The sequence below is a fragment of the Agelaius tricolor genome, unplaced genomic scaffold (genome assembly GCF_023055355.1).
Source record: "Agelaius tricolor isolate 1412-34295 unplaced genomic scaffold, bAgeTri1.0.p SCAF_18, whole genome shotgun sequence".
Classification (NCBI taxonomy): domain Eukaryota; kingdom Metazoa; phylum Chordata; class Aves; order Passeriformes; family Icteridae; genus Agelaius; species Agelaius tricolor.
This window is the reverse complement of record NW_027269278.1, coordinates 15341085-15358674: the sequence shown is the minus strand read 5'-3', so window position 1 is coordinate 15358674 and position 17590 is coordinate 15341085. Positions and strand designations below refer to the sequence as shown.

At 63.9% G+C, this 17590-nt stretch overlaps 1 protein-coding gene across 3 annotated transcripts; it reads right to left on the bottom strand.

Moving 5' to 3' along the window:
- Nucleotides 1-1211: 1211 nt before the first annotated feature.
- Nucleotides 1212-16919, bottom strand: CPLX2 (complexin 2). Of its 3 annotated transcripts, XM_071443481.1 has the most exons (5): nt 16767-16919; nt 12304-12400; nt 3463-3570; nt 2812-2987; nt 1212-2640 (listed from the first exon to the last, which is right to left on the bottom strand). In XM_071443481.1, exons 3-5 carry the CDS (start codon nt 3491-3493, stop codon nt 2443-2445), a joined length of 405 nt encoding a protein of 134 aa, XP_071299582.1. In that variant the 5' UTR covers nt 3494-3570; nt 12304-12400; nt 16767-16919; the 3' UTR covers nt 1212-2442. The 3 variants fall into 3 exon arrangements, with proteins under 3 accessions (XP_071299582.1, XP_071299584.1, XP_071299583.1); XM_071443483.1 differs by lacking the exon at nt 12304-12400 and having other exon boundaries at nt 16767-16897; XM_071443482.1 differs by lacking the exons at nt 12304-12400; nt 16767-16919 and adding an exon at nt 5908-6015.
- Nucleotides 16920-17590: the final 671 nt, after the last annotated feature.

Here is a 17590-nt window from a genome sequence, read left to right as displayed (position 1 = left end):
CCTAAAAGCCTGGTGGCAAGGGCAGCTCTGGGAGCACAACCTGCCTCTCCCCCTCCCAGACATCCCATGTCTCTTCCCTGTGCTGGGGCAACGGGGGGAGGGTGGGTGGGGGGATTTGAACTGGTAGATGTTTTCCAGCTGGGGTTTTTTTAAAATATTTGTGGTGTCTTTTTCTAATTTTGATAAATCCTCTTCCTTAACGAAGGTGGCTGTGGCTATTTGAGGGGAACAAGGGGGGTGCTGAGCTGCTCTCCCTTCCCCTGCCTCCTTCCCTGGGCCATAGCAAGGCCCTGAGAAGAGGGGTCTGTCGGGGATTGTCGCTTTTGTCCCCGCTGCCTGTCCCCGCTCTCGGTGTCCCCTGTCCTGCGCTGTCACCGCACCAGGGGGCGCTGCGTCCCCGCGGTGGGGACAGGTGATAGCGGGGACACTGCTCAGATCGGGACATGGAGGACGCTGCAGGTTCCGTGCCACGGCCGCCAGCCCCGGGCACAGCCCTTCCTTCCCCTGCCCTGTGCCCACTGCCCAGGGAGGGCTCTGGGGATTTCTGCCTGCCTGCAGCGTCGTGCCGGGTCACAGGGCACAGCCTGCCTGCAGTGGAGACCTTGCCTGCGAGATCTCTGCCTTTCTCTACCCTCATATTTCCTTCTGACAGAAGCTTTTCTGGGTGACTGCTCTGCTGATGCCGCCTGGGTAACAGCTGAGCTCTTTGCTGGTAAATGATGGCACATCAGTCAGAGCTGAGGCTGGCACCAGGCTGAAACCTGAGCTGTGCCAAGCGTGGGCACTGCCAGGGCCGCTGCCTCGGTGTGGGGACATGAGGTGCACCATGCCCACAGCCTCAGGCTCCTCTCTTGGAGTGGTGGAATTCTGTAACCCATCAGAAACAGCCCCTGGACCCCTGGGTATCCACAGTCATTCAGTGAGGGAAGTCCTGGAGTCAAGGGGAAGGGGGAGAAACCCTCATGCCGTGTCTGTGGCACATCCCTTTTGTCTTGTCCCCAACCCCAGAGAGGACAGATGCCTGTGGAGTAGGAAGGCAGCAGGAATGAGCAGGACTCTGGGAGCCACATGTGGCTGCTTCCTGCACCTGTAGAGGCCTGGCTGGGGGCCAGCCCACGTGTGATGAGCTGCCAGATTTCAGCCCTGAGGTTGGTGGGGTGACGAAGCTGACATGGGGACCCAGGAAAGCAACGGATGAGAAGAGGCCGGAGCAATGTACAAATCCCTTTATTTTATTAGATCGTCAAAGACTAGTTCGAGCAGGATGGTCACAGCATGTCTGTGGGGCCCCGAGCTGCCCGCCACCTCCCGGGAGGGCCCTGGTGAGCGGCTGGGGGCTGTGGCTGAGGAAGCACAGGGACGGGGAGCACGGTGTGGCAAAAGAGTCGGGCCGGGATGAGGGTGTGCCCCTGCCTCCCCGCGCTGGGGTGCAAGCAGCGGCTCCTGGGACATCCCGGGGCGCTTGCCCAGGGATCCCTTCCCAGGCCCGGGGACCCATGTGTCCAGCGTCAGGTGAGGGCAGCCGGGTACCCCCAGCCCGGGACTGGCCCGGCAGCCCTCGGCCCCGCGCTGGCTTTATTGCAGGGGACAGAGCGGGGGTCCCGCAGCACGGCGAGGGGCGCCGCGGGCGGCCCCCGGGGACAGTGGGGACGCGGGGGCGGGAGTCAGAGCAGCGGACACGAGGACGCATGGAGCGACGGGGCGCACCCTGGCACAGAGACACTAATGCGAGGACGGGGGCCAGCGGGGCCAAGACACGGACGAGCGAGCGGCGGGGACGGGGGACGGGGCAGGGGGGCCCCTGCCCCGCGCGTGCCTTTGTACACGGTTGGCGGAGCGCGGCGCCCGCTGCTCCCGGTGCTGAAGTATTGCAGTCTAACTGATATGGCTTTAACTATGGGGCCAGAGATGCGGGGAGGGGGGTCCCCTCCAACCCCCCGATGTAGGAGCACACCGGGCAGCCCCGGGGGACCCCCGTGCCCGACGACCGGGGATGGGGGAGCTGCGGGCAGGGCGCCTGGCTTTGTGCTTTGGGCTTGGCCCAGGGCGGGAGGGGGCAGGGGGATGGCAGTGTTGGGGACGGGGGCAGGCGAGCAGAGGCCTACTGGGGTCCCCTGGGAGAAGAGAAGGGGCAGGGCAGGGGGCACGAGGAGCCACCCCGGGGGGCCGGTAGGGCCTGGGTGCCCCTAGCCTGCCGCGAGGTTACATCAGTGCATTTGGTCCCGGTTCGCCCTGTCCGGCCAGGGCTGCTCCCCTTTGGCGTGGTGGGGGGGCCCTGCCTGGACGGGACGGGGCGGGCTTTTGGTCTGGTTGGGGGACAGGGCAGGAGGGGATGGGAGGGGGTGTGGGGACCCCCTCTCCGGGGCCAAGGGAACTGATGGAGGAGTTGTAGGAGAGAGGGCGCCCGTGCCCCAGCACCCTATGGCAGGGTTGACGGTGCTGTTACTTCTTGAACATATCCTGCAGTGGGCCGGGCAGGTACTTGAGGACGGTGTCCAGGATGCTCTCCTCCTCCTCCTCTTCCTCGTCCCCACAGCCTGCCGGGATCGCCTTCTTGGGGCGTGTCAGGCTGCCCTCACACGGCTGCTCCAGAGCAGCTTTCTCCTCTGCTTCCTTCTCCTCCTTCTTCTTCAGCCCGTACTGAGAGGACACAGGCTCTCAGCAGGGCAGGCAGTGGGCACTGCCTGCGCTGTGCCCCGTGCCCATCGCCACCGGCTTGGGCCACCCTCCTCCCGGCCATGCCGGCTCCCTGTCCCAGCCCCAGCCCGGCTGCCACAGGCAGGGGCGGGCCCAGGGGAGGTGTGTGCCCACCTTGTCACGGATCTGCTGCCGGACTTTCTCCCGCTCCGCTTCCATGCGGGCGTGCTTGGCTTTCCGCTCCTCCTCCTGCTGGCGCAGGGCTTCCTGCCTCTCCTCCTCCTTCTTCTGCGCGTCGGGATCCTTCTCCTCCTCACCCCCCAGCATCTTCCCCATGTCCTTGGTGGCCCCTGTGCATAACAAGACCCTTGGTTGGTCCCCAAGGGTGCTGCTCCCAAAGCCCCTGCAGCAGCAGGGAGGGCAAGGAGGTCCCTGGCAAGGAGGACCCAGGACATCCCCAGGGCCACCTGTGCTGAAGTGGGCTGTACACAGGCTTGGGAGGCTGTGGGGATGGGGAGTATCACGAGCTGGCTGTTCTGCCCTAGTTCAGTGTCAGCTGGGGGAGATGCCAGCAGCTCCTTCTTCAGCACCCAAGGGACCTGCTGGGGAATCCCACTTTACAGCAAAAGAGCCAGGATTCCCCAGCCAGCCGCTGACGGCACTGGGGATGGGAAACCTGGAGGGCTTCAGCAGCAGCTCCCCACTGCTGGTGATTCTCTGTGTGACTCTGTCCCCTTGCCGTGTCCCTCCCACTGCACTACTGGGGTGCTGGGTCAGCATTGCTCCCGAAGTGGGGACCCTTGAGGGGAAACAGCTCCCACTCACCACCCAGCGCTTGCTTCATGACGAAGTCCATGGTGCCGGTGTGTGCGTGTGGCTAGGCCAGTGCCCAGCGCTCATCCACCGCTCTCCGGGCTTGCTGACCTGGGCCACCTGTGCAGGGAGAGAAGGACAAGGTTGGGGACACCATGCTGAGGTTCCCTGCTGCCCAGGCTGAGGGATGGAATGATCTCTGGGGTGGTGCTTTGCACCCTCTGCATCCTCAGCCCAAATGCCTTCCAGGATGGGCAGAGGGAGGTTCTGGGGTCTGCAGGCAGAGAGTGACCTGTGCCTGCTCCCCTCAGCCCCCTCCCTACACCCTTCTGGCCTTGAGGACCTGTGGAGGCACCAAGGCAGGGACTCCAGAGAGATGTTCCACCTCAGCAGTGCCCTTGGTGTGGCACCAGGAACCCTGGGGTGCTGCTTGGGGGCTGGTGGGATGGGGACCCACCATGCCACCATGCACCGCGTGTCCCTGCTGTGCAGGAGGGGGTGACAGACCTTGTGTGGGGGTGCCAGTGTGGCACAGCCAGACCCGGGGTGCTGTGTGTGCCTGTGTGTGTCTACAGCAGCACGAGTGCTCTGCAGAGGGATGGGGAAGAGGCTGTTGGCGCCTTGCGGCAGCGCCTGGGGGCTGCAGGGGTTGCAGGCAGCAGCAGCCTGTGACTGTGTGTGTGATCTGTGAGGGTGCTGCAGGTGGGTGACACCGTGCAGGGGCATTGCCTGTGTGGGTGGGTGACACCGTGCAGGGGCACAGCCTGTGCAGGATGGAGCAGGTGGGTGACACTGTGCAGGGGCATTGCCTGTGCAGGTGGGTGACACCGTGCAGGGGCACTGCCTGTGCAGGATGGAGCAGGTGGGTGACACTGTGCAGGGGCACAGCCTGTGCAGGTGGGTGACACCGTGCAGGGGCACTGCCTGTGCAGGATGGAGCAGGTGGGTGACACCGTGCAGGGGCACTGCCCGTGCAGGACGGAGCGGGTGCGCGCTGTGCCTGCGCGCGCTGCGTGTGAGCTCTGCGTGCGGGCTGTGTTTGCTCAAGAGGTGTGTTTGCGGGTGCCTGCAGGCTGTGTTTGCATGGGGGGTGCATGCACACACGTGTGTGGGTAAGTTTGTGGGGCTGCAGGTTGCGTGTGCCCCCGTGATGAGCGGGTTTGCAGCCTGTTTGCAAGCTTGGAGCGCGTGCGTGCGCGAGTTTTGGGGTCTGCGGGCTCTGCGGATGTGTGTGCACGCAGGGTTGCGGGCTGTGTCTGCCTGCTGGGTGTTTGTGCTGCGGGTGTGCGTGAGTTTGCACACTCGGGGGGTGCTGCAGGCTGTGTGAGTGCGAGTCTGGGGGGGTTGTGTGTGCAGGTCCGTGGGTTTGCAGGCTGCACGGGGGGCTGAGCACGCAAATTTGCAGACTGTGTCGCGTGTGTGTACGTGTGGGGGTGTTGCAGGCTGCCTGTGTGCTCCGTATGTGTGTGTGTGCATGCGGGGGATTATGGCAGAGGGTGTGTGTGGGGGTGCCCGTGCCCCCCACGTGCCCCGTGTGAGTGGGGTGCTGCAGGCTGTGCTCGGAGCCTGGGGGTGCAGTTTGCAGCGTGTGTGTGTGTGAGTGTGTGTGTGTGTGTGTACGTGCCCGGTGGGTGCTGCAGCCCAGCGGGTACCCCCACCCCGGCTCCCCGGAACCCCACTGGGACTGGAGGGGCTGCACGAGCTGTGACCCCGGGAAGTTTGCTGCTGCCAGCCCCGGGGCACCCCGCGACAATTTGGGGGGGCTCCTCCGGGCAGTACAGTGCTGAACCCTGGGACTGCAGCGGGGGCTTGGGGGGCACTGAGGATGGGGGAACACCGGAGAGCACAGGGACACCGGGACCGTGGGCAAGGTGCAAGGATCACGGGGAGCACCGGAGCACTGGGGTCGCGTCGCGGGGGGGGGCTCGTAGGGATAGCGGGGTACGTGGGGGACATCGGGAGGTGCACGGGCGACGCAGGGGGAACACAGCAAACGGGGGGAACACCGGCAGGCACCGGGATACCGGGGCCACAGGGGCTGCAGAGACGCAGGAGACACGGGGGGGCGCCGGGAAGGCGGGGGACAGCGGGGACACGGGACGTAGCGGACACCCGGCATGCGGGGGACACCGGGACCGCAGCGGGGTGCGGGACGGGGGGGCGCGGCGCCGTGGGGAGCGGGGGCAAGGTGGGGCGCAGGCACAAGGACGACGAGGGGGGAACCCGGGTCGGGGAACACGCACCGGGGGCGCAGGGGACACCGGGGAGGAGGGGGAACGCGGGGACACGGGGAAGGCGGGAACCGCGCGGGGGGCGAGGGTCGCGCAGGGGACGCGGTGCCGCGGGGACCCTTCTCCCCCCAGCCCATCCCGGGGTCTGCGGCGCGGGGCCCCGCCCGCCGCCCGGGGCCGCCCGGTGCCGCAGCGGCGGCGCTGTCCCTTCAGCACCGGCACTCACCGGCTCCGCCGCCGCTCGCCGCTGCCGCCGCTCCGCCCCGCCCCGCCCCGCCGCGGCCCGGCCCCCTCCCGCCCCCGGCGGCACGCGTGGGCCCGCCCGGAGCGACACCCCCCGCCACCGCGCGGACCGGCCCCCGCGGGGGTGGCGGGATGCGGGACCCCTCCCGGGAAACGTCCCGGGGAGCCCCGCACCGCTCACCGGGACGGGGACCGGGCCCCTCGGGCACCAGCCCGCAGGGCAGCGCCTCCGGCGCGGGGTTAATGATTCACCGCCGCGGCAATTACCGGGGAAACGAGGCTTTCATCAGCCCGAGGTGCCCCCGGTCCCGCACCCCCGGCTCCCTCACTCGACCCCCAGACCCGCATGCAGCTCCCCGGCCTCCTCTGCAGCGATGCGGGGCGGCTGCGGGAGTTTAATTAAAGTCCCTGATAAATCATATCACTCTCCCTTCCGCCAAGAGCTGCCGCTCGGGGGCCCTAGCTTTGGATTTTTGGTGCTGCTCCCCCCGCGGGGCTCCCAGGGCAGGTTTGGGGTGCTCAGGGAGGGGATGCCAGAGGGGGTCTATGGCGGCATCGAGGATATGATGCCCACGGAGCTCAGAACCCCCTTCAGTGAAGGGTTCCTGGGTAGGAAATGGGGTGCACCACCCTGCCGGGCCCCCCTGCAGCTGCCCGAAGGCAGATGGGCTCCTGCAGCCCCTCCTGTGTTCATCCTCTGCAGTGCGGGACAGGGCTCCCCACCCTTGTCCCAATGCACAGGGACGGTGTGTGCTCCTCAGAGTGGCAGCCGGTGCCTCCTCATTAATCCAGCCCTGGGTTCTTAGAGACGAGCCCTGTGCGAATCGCATTACGGGTACTTGGAGCCGGGCTTTGGGATAGCCCGTGTTTGACAGCGAGGCTCTGGACTAGCAGCCTGCAGAAGGGCACTGCAGAGGGTCGGGGGGTCCTTTCAGGGATGTCCCCCCCTAAACGTGGGAGGCTGCAGGGAGCTGGGACAGGCTGCAGCTGCCCCCGCAGGCCCCTTGGGGTGGGCTGTGGAGATGCTGCTGGGGGAAGGCTGGGGGAGATGCAGGATGTGGGGCAGGAGTGGGGGCACATCTCACAGCCAGGGAGGACAAAACTGGCTTGCAAGTGCCCCCTCCAGAGAGATGCACCAGCAGATCTGTGCGTGCACACTCGCTGCCAGCTCCTGCCTCAATGCACGGCCACTGCCACGGACAACTCTCAGCACAGGGACAGCACATCAGGGACTTGTCCCTCTTGTTCACCTGCTCCCACTGCTCCCAAAAACACCCCCTGGCACAACCCATCTCCACCAGCCCCGAGCCCTCAGCCTGGCACTGACCAACAACTCCTTTTTCCACCTCAAGGTAAAAAACCCTCCTGCCCGGGTGCCCAGCCCCGCTCTGCCTGCTGGCAGCTGGTGGGACGGGCACGTGGGCGGCAAGACAGGCCTGTGCTTGGCCCGTCCGTCTGTCCGTCCGTCCGTCCGTCCGTCCTGCGGCAGCCCTACTCCGGGCGTTGACGTCAGCGCTCCCGGCAGCCGGGCGGTGGGCGGGCGGCACCGCTCCTATTGTATTAAAAATAATACAGCGGAGCACAAATTCATTACAGATAAGTGTGACAGCCAGGAGGAATTAACGAGCCCGTCTCTCAGCGCCTGACAAACGCCTCCTTTTGTTCCTGGGATGGGTCCTTGAGTCTTTCAATCTTTGGAGATGCCTCGGCTCATTAAGCACATCCTCCTCCAGTAGATCCCAGTGTGCCAGAGAGGACTGCTCCCAGTATCAGCTGAGGCCAAACTGGCAGGGACATCCCTTGTGCCAGTGCCCAGTGCTAAATCGAGAATGCCTTTCTTGGGAGTCAGTGGCCTGGAGCTCTGTCCCCGAGCACTGTCCCTGAGCACTGTCCCCAAGCACTGTCCCCAAGCACTGTCCCCGAGCACTGTCCCCAAGTGCTGTCTCCACGTGGGTTTGGGTGCCCGGGGGGAGGTGGGTGAGGCAGCCCCCGTCCCTGCTGCTGCGGGAAGCACGAGGCTGGTGTGAGCTGAGGCCACCCGCCCCAGCACTCCAGCTGCCAGTGCCGGCAGTGCCACCGCAGCTGCTGGGCTGGGGGGCACCCTGCTCTGCCCTGCTGGCCAGGATCCCATGGGAAGAGCAGCCCTGGGCATTGCCTCCTGCCCTGCACACCCCTGCTGTGGGACAGAGATGGATCCAGGGGACCCCCGCAGTCCCAGAGCTGAGCCAGCTCTGGCTGGTGTTTGGGGGATGCTCCTGAGGCTCGTGCCCAGTGTGGGCACTCCTTTAGGCCCAGCTGTTCCTTGGCATCATCCTGGGCAGTGTCACCTGCTGGGTGCCTGCCTGGAGGTCTGGGGGAGGCAGGAAGGGAAGGGATGTAGAGAGGTGTCAGGGGCTGGGGAGCAGCACTGTAGCCAAATGGGGAGGAAGCTCTGAGCACCACCAAACCCTGCAAACGCCTCTGTGGAGTCAGCACAGGTGCCAGGGCCCCAGCAGTTCCGTGCTCCTCTCCAAGCTGGCACCCAGGGAGGGAATGGGGCTGGCTGGTGCCACCACATTGGCCACAGCATTCGCTGTCAGCAACGCCTGAGTGGCACCTGCCTGCTGGCATTGTCCCCATTGTCTCCTGACAGCCAGATGGGGACCCTGCAAGGTCACAGCCGCTGTGGGCCCTTTCAAAGCCCCCAGGCAGAGGGAATAACAGCAGCCATCCCTGCAGCACTGCCAGCCCAGCCTGCTGTCACCCATTAGCCCAGGGCAGTTATTTCACTTATCCGCCCCCCAACATCTTTGCAGAAAATAATTATTGGTCCTTCTCATTGCACCGAGGGATTAAAAGTGGTTAACTCCATTTCCAAAGGCTTTGTTATGTTGGTTTTCCCTCAGCTGCTGCACAAGGCGATTTCCACAGTGCCACTTAGGCAGCTTTTATCAGGTTGTCTTCTGGAGGTAATTGGGTTTTTCAGGAGCCTGTTTAAAATTCGTAACCCAGCCTCTTAAACAAAACAAAAACAGCAGCGGGGAGAAGAGGAAGAGGCAGCGCTAAACATGCAGCAGCTGCAGCCTCTGAAGAGCAGCTCTGGTCCCTTGGGGCTGGCACCCGGCGGGGACAGGGACAGGGACAGGGACAGGGACAGGACAGGCACCAGCCGTGCTGTGGGGTCAGTCTGGACACAGCCCCTCCAGCTCAGCGGCTGAGCACGGACTGCTGGGGACAGCGGGGACCTGGCGTCACTCCCTCATGCTGTGCTCAGGGCGAGAGACTCTGCGGTGCCCAGAGCCACCCACGTCCAGTCCCCGGGGATGCTGCGGCCGCCACTCTGCCCCTGCAGCGAGTCACAGACCCCAGCACCCACTCAGCCCTTATCACACCCAGGTCGGGCACAGGGTGTGAGTGTGGTCTCTGTTTGCTCAGCACTCACCAGGAGCCCTGGGGCTGGGGGAGGGAGGTGGGCTCACGCCACAGCCTGACCCCCACTCCACCATGGAGCTCCAGCTGTGGCAGCAGCACCGTGGCAGGGCCCCCTGAGCTCACCAGAGAGGGACAGAGCAAACGGGCAAAACCCACCCTTATGGGGTAACTTCTGCTAGCCCCAAGCCCTGGGGCTCTCCCTGGCTCTGGGCCTTGCTGGCTGGCTTGGGGGGGATCCTGCTGCCCCCTCTGTGCCCCCCTGCAGCCAGAGGGGCTCTGGGCCGACACTGCAGCTGTTGCTGCTTCCCCTGCATCACAACCCTCTGCATTACTGCCCATCTGCATTGCTGCCACAGCCCTGTCACTGTCACTCTCCTGGCTGGACGAGGGGCGCAAGGGGCACCCCCAGCCCCTCCCTGCCCCTCTCGGGGGGTGCAGTGTGCTTTGGGGAGCAGCGGGTGCAGGGAGATGGGGCTGGATCACGGGGCTGCTCCTCACAGGGCTGTGCCCGGGGCCATCCAGAGGCGCCGGCTGTGAGCTCACCCCTGCGGGGCCCCATCACGAACCTGCTCATCCCAGCTGTGCCTGCGGGCAGGGGAGGCTGCGGCTGACCCAGGGATGGGAGAGGAGAGGACCGAGCCCGTAATTCCAGCTGTTCCCAGCATGGCAGTGTCCCCGGAGGGTACCAGAGAGAGAGGGGTGCTCCCAGTGCTGCTCAGCCCTCCAGAGCTCCCCAAAATTGCCATCTACACCCACATCTGTGTCACACAGTGCTGCAGGGGCTGAATCTCCCAGCGGGACCTCCCAAGGGGACAGGGACTCAGCTCCAGGCTCCAGCTAAGAAGACTCCAGAGTGGCTGGGATGTCAGCCATGGTGTGACCGAGCACCTTGGCTTTGCCACCACTGCTCTGTGCCCTCTGCTCACCCAGCCCCGGTCTCAGAGCCACCCAGAACCCCAAGGAGTCCACGTGAGCACTGAGGCACACCAGGATGGACCTGTGGGTGACAGGGAGACCCTGCTGGGATGGACCTGGGAGTGCCAGGGGACCCTGCTGGGATGGACCTGGGAGTGCCAGGGGACCCTGCTGGGATGGACTTTGCCACTGGAGTGCTGCAGTGGTGACTCCTCATCCCTGCACTCCCTGCGTGTGTCCGGTGCCTCTGTGCTGTGCATTGTTAAACAGAGGCACTGCAGCCCCTCGCTGTTTATCCTGGTGTGGCTGCTGGGGACAGGCCCTGGTGGCTCTCTGCAGACTCAGCTGCCACATTAAGGCTCACTGCAGGTCTGGCCAGTTCCCCAAACAGGCTTATGGCCCCTGGCCTTACTCACCTGGCCACTTCCAACCCCCCATCCATATAGGATGGCTCCCACCTCCCTGGAACAGCCACTGTGTTCACCTGGGTGCTCTCACCCAGGCTGTGCTGCCCTGCCCACGTAGCAGGGACAGCATTTCCACCCCCATGGCCTCTCCAAGGGCACGCTGGCGCCGAGTGCACCCCATCAATATTTATGGCAGGCACGCACACCCGCAGCTCTGCAGGGCCAGCACAGAGCCGGGCTGGGCACAGCACGCCAGGCACTGCTTGGGAAGCAGACAAAACCCCCCCTGAGCCCCTGTGCTGCCTTCCCAGCCCCTCACCCTGTGCACACACGGATTTTCATCCTTGCCACACTGACAGGGCCCGTGCAGGCAGCAGTGACTGAGGTGGTCAGGACTGTGTGGGTAGTGGATGCACAGGGACCATCTCCTGGCTCTGTGTCAGCATGGGATTTGGGCACCCACTCCCCACAGAAAGCGTCAAAGTGTTATACACACCCTCATCTCACTGGCAGGAAAAAGACATGAAGGACAAGGGCATGACTGGCTCGAGGCTGGGCAGCCAGGTCACAGCAGAGCAATGGCAGCTCCCACCTGTCCCCTCTCCAGCCAAAACATCCTAAAAAATGAGACCCTTGGCACTGCTCCCCTGAGGTTCAGCCTCAAAGCTGATAGAGCACTGCTTTTGTAAAGATCCTGTGAGCTCTTTGGGGCACCTGAGCTGAGGACAGGGGTGCTTTAACCCCTCTCTGTACCAGCAGTGCTGGGGAGTGGAAGTGAGGAGCAGAGATGCTTGACCCAAACTCCCAGCCTGGCTCTGGCAGAGCACCTGCCTTCTGTGGGTGAAGGGCTCATTGTATCCCATGAGAGGGGGAATTTGGGAGCCCAGAATACCCCATGGCCTGGGCAACAGAGCTGGATAAGGGGGGGCAACACCAGGGGCACCGTGCTGGCAGCAGATGGCTGCATGGTGGGGGCTCCATGGCAGCCTGGGGGGGACATCTGGGTGCCTGGGCTTGGGCCAAGCTGCAGCTCAGTGGGAACAGGATGAGCCTGACTGCCCTGGCTGGGGAGGTGGGGAGGAGTGGCTGGGCTGGGTGTGGGGCTTGCTGCCCACCCCAGCTGCCTGTGCTGGGGGGTTCTGCTGCGGCGTGACGCCGGACAGGCACCGTGCTGCTCCAAGAGCTGCTGGGGCTTGGGCCAGAAAATTCATTCTTGGCTGCTTTCAGAGGGGTTTGGCTCGTACCTTTCCCATCTGGGGGCTTTCAAATGGAAAAAAAAAAAAAAAAAAAAAAAAGAGGAAGAAAGAAAAAGAAAACCCTGGCTCTGTGCCACCTCCACAGTCACCAGCACTTGCCATGGTCTCCAGGTGGGACCATGCCCAGCACCTGCACCTGCTGAGAGCCTGAGCTGGTCCTCACTCCCCTGGCCTCTGCCTGGCCCTGAGCTGCTTCAGGTGCCTCTTGCCTGCATCAAAGTGTCACCAAGATGAGTCCCCCCCATCCTGGGTGACCTGACTGGCTCCACTGAGGCAGCCCCAGGTGGTACCTCTGAGCCTCCCCATCCATCCCATGACTCTGCTGTGCCCCCCATACCACAGGGACTGAAATGGCCCCCCCAGCCCCCCAAGAGCCACAGTGCTGCCTACCTTGGTGTGTGCAGCACCAGGAGCCTGCTGCTTCAGCACCTAATGCAGGGGACAAGGACCTCGTGGGGGTGGCTGGGCATCGCAGGGAGAGCAGGGCCTGCAGAGACACCAACAGCAACAGCATGAGGGCCTTGGAGGGGCCACAGCACCAGGGGGGACACACAAAGGGGAACCACTTGATGGGGGACAGACAGAGCCCTGCTTGCTGCCCTCTCCTGCACCTGGGTGGGTCTGTGTGCTCCCTGCATCCCCATCTCCAAGGATGGGAGCAACCTGCCCAGAGCCACCATCTCCCTGCAGGTGGGAGCCCAGCAGGGCGTGCAGAGGGTGACAGGCTGCAGGAGGTGGCAGCTCATCCTCTCCTGGATCAGGGGCACCCACTCTGCTGCTGGCAGAGGGCTCCTGGCCATCTCTGCAGGTACCTGGCAGTTCAGATGCCTTCATTAAAAATTTAGAGGGCTCTCAACTCTTTAAAGGTTTTAAAATTTCACATTGACTCTGCCTTCCTTAGCTTGCACATGATGAATTTCTTCTTTGGAGAACATAATGGCAAGTTAAAACAAGCCACCAGACAGAAGTCTTTGCTCAGACTCAGCAACTGGAGGAAGCCTGATGCTGCTTTGGACCTCAGGAAACGTCTGTCTGGGGATCTCATCCCTTCCTCAAATGCCCTTGAAATCCCCCTGTGAGGCTTGGGGAGATGGAGGGGGATGCTGCCATGGGCAGGGGGCCTGGGTGCCAGTTCTGGGTGCCACGCTGGCAGTTCCTGGGTGGGCTGTCCCTGTGGTGTGGCTCATGTCACTGTGGCATGTGCCACGAGCATGATTTCTCCTCTGCACTGGAGGAGCAGGTTCCTGGGGAAGTTACAAATTCATCCTGACTTCAAGCAAAGGCTTTTCCTCCACCCTGGGGAAGGAGGGAGGCTTTGGCAAATTGGAGATAAATCTATGACCCAGGGGAGCCAGGGGAAACCCAGGCAAACACCAAACACTGACTGCTGTGGAGGAGCAGGGGCTGCCATGGATGGATGGAGCCTGCATTTTGAAAAGCTTTACAGAGCAGGGATGCCTCATCCCAGCCCTGGGAGCAGGAGGCACTGACAGCCCCTGGGAACAGGTTTGGGGAGGTTGGCTGTGGAAAGAGGCAACGGGTCCCCAGTGGGAGACCCCAGAAGGGTCCCTGGTGCCCTGGGAAATGCAGTGCAGAGAGCTCAGCCTGCAAAGGGCTCAGCAGCAGCAGCGTGAAGGTGACCTTTGCTGGGGACAACCACTGCCTCCTTTGGGATGAGGGAAGGCTCTGGAGCAGGGTGAGACGGCTGCAGAGAGCTGCAGGGATGTGCTCCTGGGGGCGTCTGGTTTCCAGACAGCGCCGTGCCAAGGACACAGCGGGGCTGGGAGAGGCAGTTTGGCTCTGCTGCCATGGCCTGGGGTGCATATCAGCAGATATTTGTCTGCTGAAACCCCAGAGGGTGGGAAGAGCAGGAACACCCTGCCCAGGCACCTGAGAGAATGCAGAGAGTCCTGAGGGGTGCTGCTCTAATCCCTGCAGGAGCTGCTCTAATCCCTGCAGGGCATTTTTTATGTCAGCCAGACCAAAGAGTTTTTTTATCTCCTTTTCAATAGGCAGAGCCTGGCAGTACCGTGAAGATGCATCTCACCTGGACAGCTGCACTAGCTCAGCCTGTCTGTCTGTCTGTCCAGGCAGCCAGACACCGAGCACAGCCAAAGCAGAGGACAGGGAACAGCAGAGCAGGGTGATGGTGCCAGAACATCCCCAGCTCTGGGGACAGCAGTGCCCCCAGGTGCTGGCAGGGACGTTTTGATCCAGTCTGGACACAAGACACAGTATCCAGGGAAAACTTAATGCTCGAGATGAGACATTAGTGAGTCCACAGCTCTTCTGCTTTGGCACATCCAGCTCTCAGCACCCTGCTTGAGCTTGTCCAAGTCTCTGAGAGGAGGGGAGGCTGGGGAAGGATGAGGGTGAGCACTGAGGAGCTCACTGAGAAACTCAGGCACATCTCAAAGCACTTCCCCTGCCTAAGGGAGATGCTCCTGGGGCCTGCCTTGGGTCTGGCACCAGTTTCCAGTCTGGGCAGCAGGTGAGAAGGAGGGTCCAGAGGACTCAGGGTGCCATGCCACAGTGGGCAGCCCCCAGAGGCATTCCCCAGGTGAGGTCTGGACCTGAGCTGACCTGCCTGGCCTTCAAAAGGCAAAGATCCTCAGCCACAAACATCTCAATTCCTCTGGCACAATTCCTCTGCCCTCAGACTGGGGCAGGTCTGGGTCACACCGCTGTGGGGCTCTGGGATTTGACTGAGATGAGCAATGTTTGTCACCAGGGGCTGGTGACACCAGCCAGGGACGGATGGACGCGCTGCTCTGGCTGTGTGCAGGAGGAGCAGGGTGGTGCAGAACAACACAGCAAAGGGGGCAGTGGCTGCTGGCCAGGCACAGCCTGCAGAGCCCACAGCTGGACAAGGCCCTGGTCGGGGTCTCTGCAGGCAGGAAGGCTCGGGGGGAGCAGGAGAGGCAGAGGGGAAAGCTCCTGGGACGAGCTGAGGGCGCTCAGGCGAGAGCAGGAGCAGGAGCAGGAGCACGGCTTGTTTACCCTGGCTGAGCAGGCCTGATTGCTCTCTATAAATACACCCAGAGAATAAACACCAGGGAGGGAGAGGGAGCATTTAAACTCCAGGATGATGCTGGCATAAGAACAAATGGGAAGGCCTGGCCAGGAGCACAGAGGCTGTGGGTGAGAGCAGAGATCCTCTGGCCACAGGGAAGATCCTCTGGGTCCAGCCCTGGCTTCTGGGGAAGTGTGTGATGCCCAAGGGCCTGGGCACGGTGCCATGCAGCCTGGGCTGCAGTGACCATGCTCTCCTGCCACGCCAGAGCTCCAGAGCTCCAGGCCACAGGGGCAAGCTGGTGCTCAGGGGTAGGAATGGAGATGTGCCACACTGCCAGTGATCACCACCTCTTCCCCAGAGGGGTTTTCCACAGGGACTTCTCATCTCCAGAGCAGAAACCAGGCTGGGCAACTCAACACAGCTCCCCTTGGCTCCTGGTATGGGCCTGGTGGGCTTTGCCTGGCAGCAGCCTCTGCAGAAACCCAGGGAAGAGCCCAGGTGTGAACCACAATCACCCTCCATGGCAGTGAGGTGTCCTGAGCTCTGTCTGCTCGGGGTCATTTCAATACTAATGTCATCAAGCAAGGCAATCGAAGAAACAGACACTCGGCCCACAGCCAAGTGAGACTTTGAGACATTTTTCTGTGCCAGTTTGTCTCAGCTGAGCCATCTCCAGTTTCCCCAGGAGGCTGAGGGTCAGACACTATGAGCAGTGCTAGTGGATGGGACTGAGCTCCTTTGTTTCCATGCTGGAGCCTGTCCTGGCAACCCTCTGGGTGCTGCAGCCCCAGAGGCACAAGGGCAGGTTTGGCAGGGAGGACATTTCTCTGAATGTCCAGCCCATCCTTCCTCATCCTCGATTTCCAAACCCAGCCCCTCAGCTTGACTCGAATCACCCCGGTTCCTTCAGCAGCCCTGGCCAGCAGCTGCTGGAGCCTGAGCACGGAGCCTGGCAGGTTGCAGGGAGAAGCCCTGAGCCCTGTTCTGAGCGACGGTGCCAGCCCTGCCTCTGTGCTCTGAGTCACTGCACTGCCAGCCCCGGGCAGCGGCTGCCCGGTCACGCTGGTGCCATGCGGGTGGCACTGCCACCGCGTGTGCCAAGGCCTGGATGACAGCAGCCACCTGCCCCTGTGCTGCACCGGGCTGCTGGGGACACGGTGGGCACAGGGGCTGGGCTGTGGGGCTCAGGAGGTCCCTTATGGGGACAGTGCAGAGGGGACAGGGGTTGAATCTCAGGGGACTGGGAACGGTGAGGCTGGAATGCTCCACGAGTGGCTGGACTGAGCCGTGGATGGAGAGCAGGGTGGAGGAGGGAGCCCCTGATGGGGAGGCACAGGAAGAGCCCGGCAGGTACCGAGATCTCCACGGCAGAAAGGTGCACGGAGCAGCGGACGGGGGGTGACGGCGGGATCAGGTCTCATCCTCTCCCTGTCCTCAGCCCCGCTCTGCGGAGCCCCCCGCAGGGGATGGCCGGGCACGGAGGGGTATCCAAAGCCCGGTGCGGGGGTGACAGCCCTTCTCCTGCCATCCCCTGCACACCGGCGTGTCCCCCCTCCCCAGAGCTGCGGGTGGGCAGCCGGGGGGCGCCGCTCAGCTCTGCATGGCTCCCGCACCCCGCATCCCGCGCCACCTGCATCCTCCCCGCATCCCGCACCACCTGCATCCTCCCCGCATCCCGCCCCGCATGCCGCATCCCGCCGCTCCGCGGCCGCCGCCCCGTTATATAAGCCGGCGGCCCCGGGAGGCTCGGCGGGCCGATCCCCGCGCCCGTGCCCGGCCCCCCCGGGCTCTGCGGCACGGCACGGCCCGGCCCGGCCCGGCCCGGTCCCGCACCCACCTGGCTGGCTCGGCGCGGCTCCGGTGCGCCCCGTCCGCCCCCGGCGCGGAGAAGGAGCCGCCGCCGGAAGGGAGGCGGGAGCCGTAGCGGTACAGGGGGGGCCCGGTGCTGGCTCCCCCTCCGCCGCACGGCCTCCCGGGCGGGGCCGCCTCCGTGCCCGCCTCCGGACCGCCCCGCGCCCCGGGCGGCAGCCCCCGGCCCGGCCTTCCGCCCCGCTACCGGGCGGGTTCCCTCCGGTACCCGGTAATTGCTCCTCCGGTACCGAGATGGCTTCACCCCGCTATTCGACCATCCGGCCCTGAAACCCGGCTGTGCCCCCCTCACCCCGCATCACCCCCGGTACGAAGCGTCCCTCCCAGTATCGCTTGTGCCTCCGGTGCCATGACAGCCACCCCCAGTGCGTGGCCGTGTCTCCCAGTTCCCCACTGCTTGGCCACCCGTTTCTCCAATACCCAGCAGTTCCCCCCACTCCCCGGCCATCCCTCTGGACCCCCTGTACCTGCCAGTTCCTCCCCACCCAGCAATTCCTTCTATAATTTGCTGTCTCCCCACAGGCCCCGTGCTTCTCTGCCCCCCTGGGTTGGTGATTCCTCTCCCGTGGCACTGCCATGCCCTCCAAAGCAGGGGGCTCTAGACAGGGCACCCCTGGGTGTCTCAGGTGCCAGCAGTGCTCCCCAGATCAGGGATCCCTGCTGCACAAAGCCCTTGCCCAGGTTCTCTCACAGGGTGTCCTAAGGATGGGGATGATGAAGAGCCATGAAGCTGCTGGAGCCTGCAGGGCTCACAGAAAAGCCAGGGGGGAGCAGACAGGTGGAGAGGCTGGA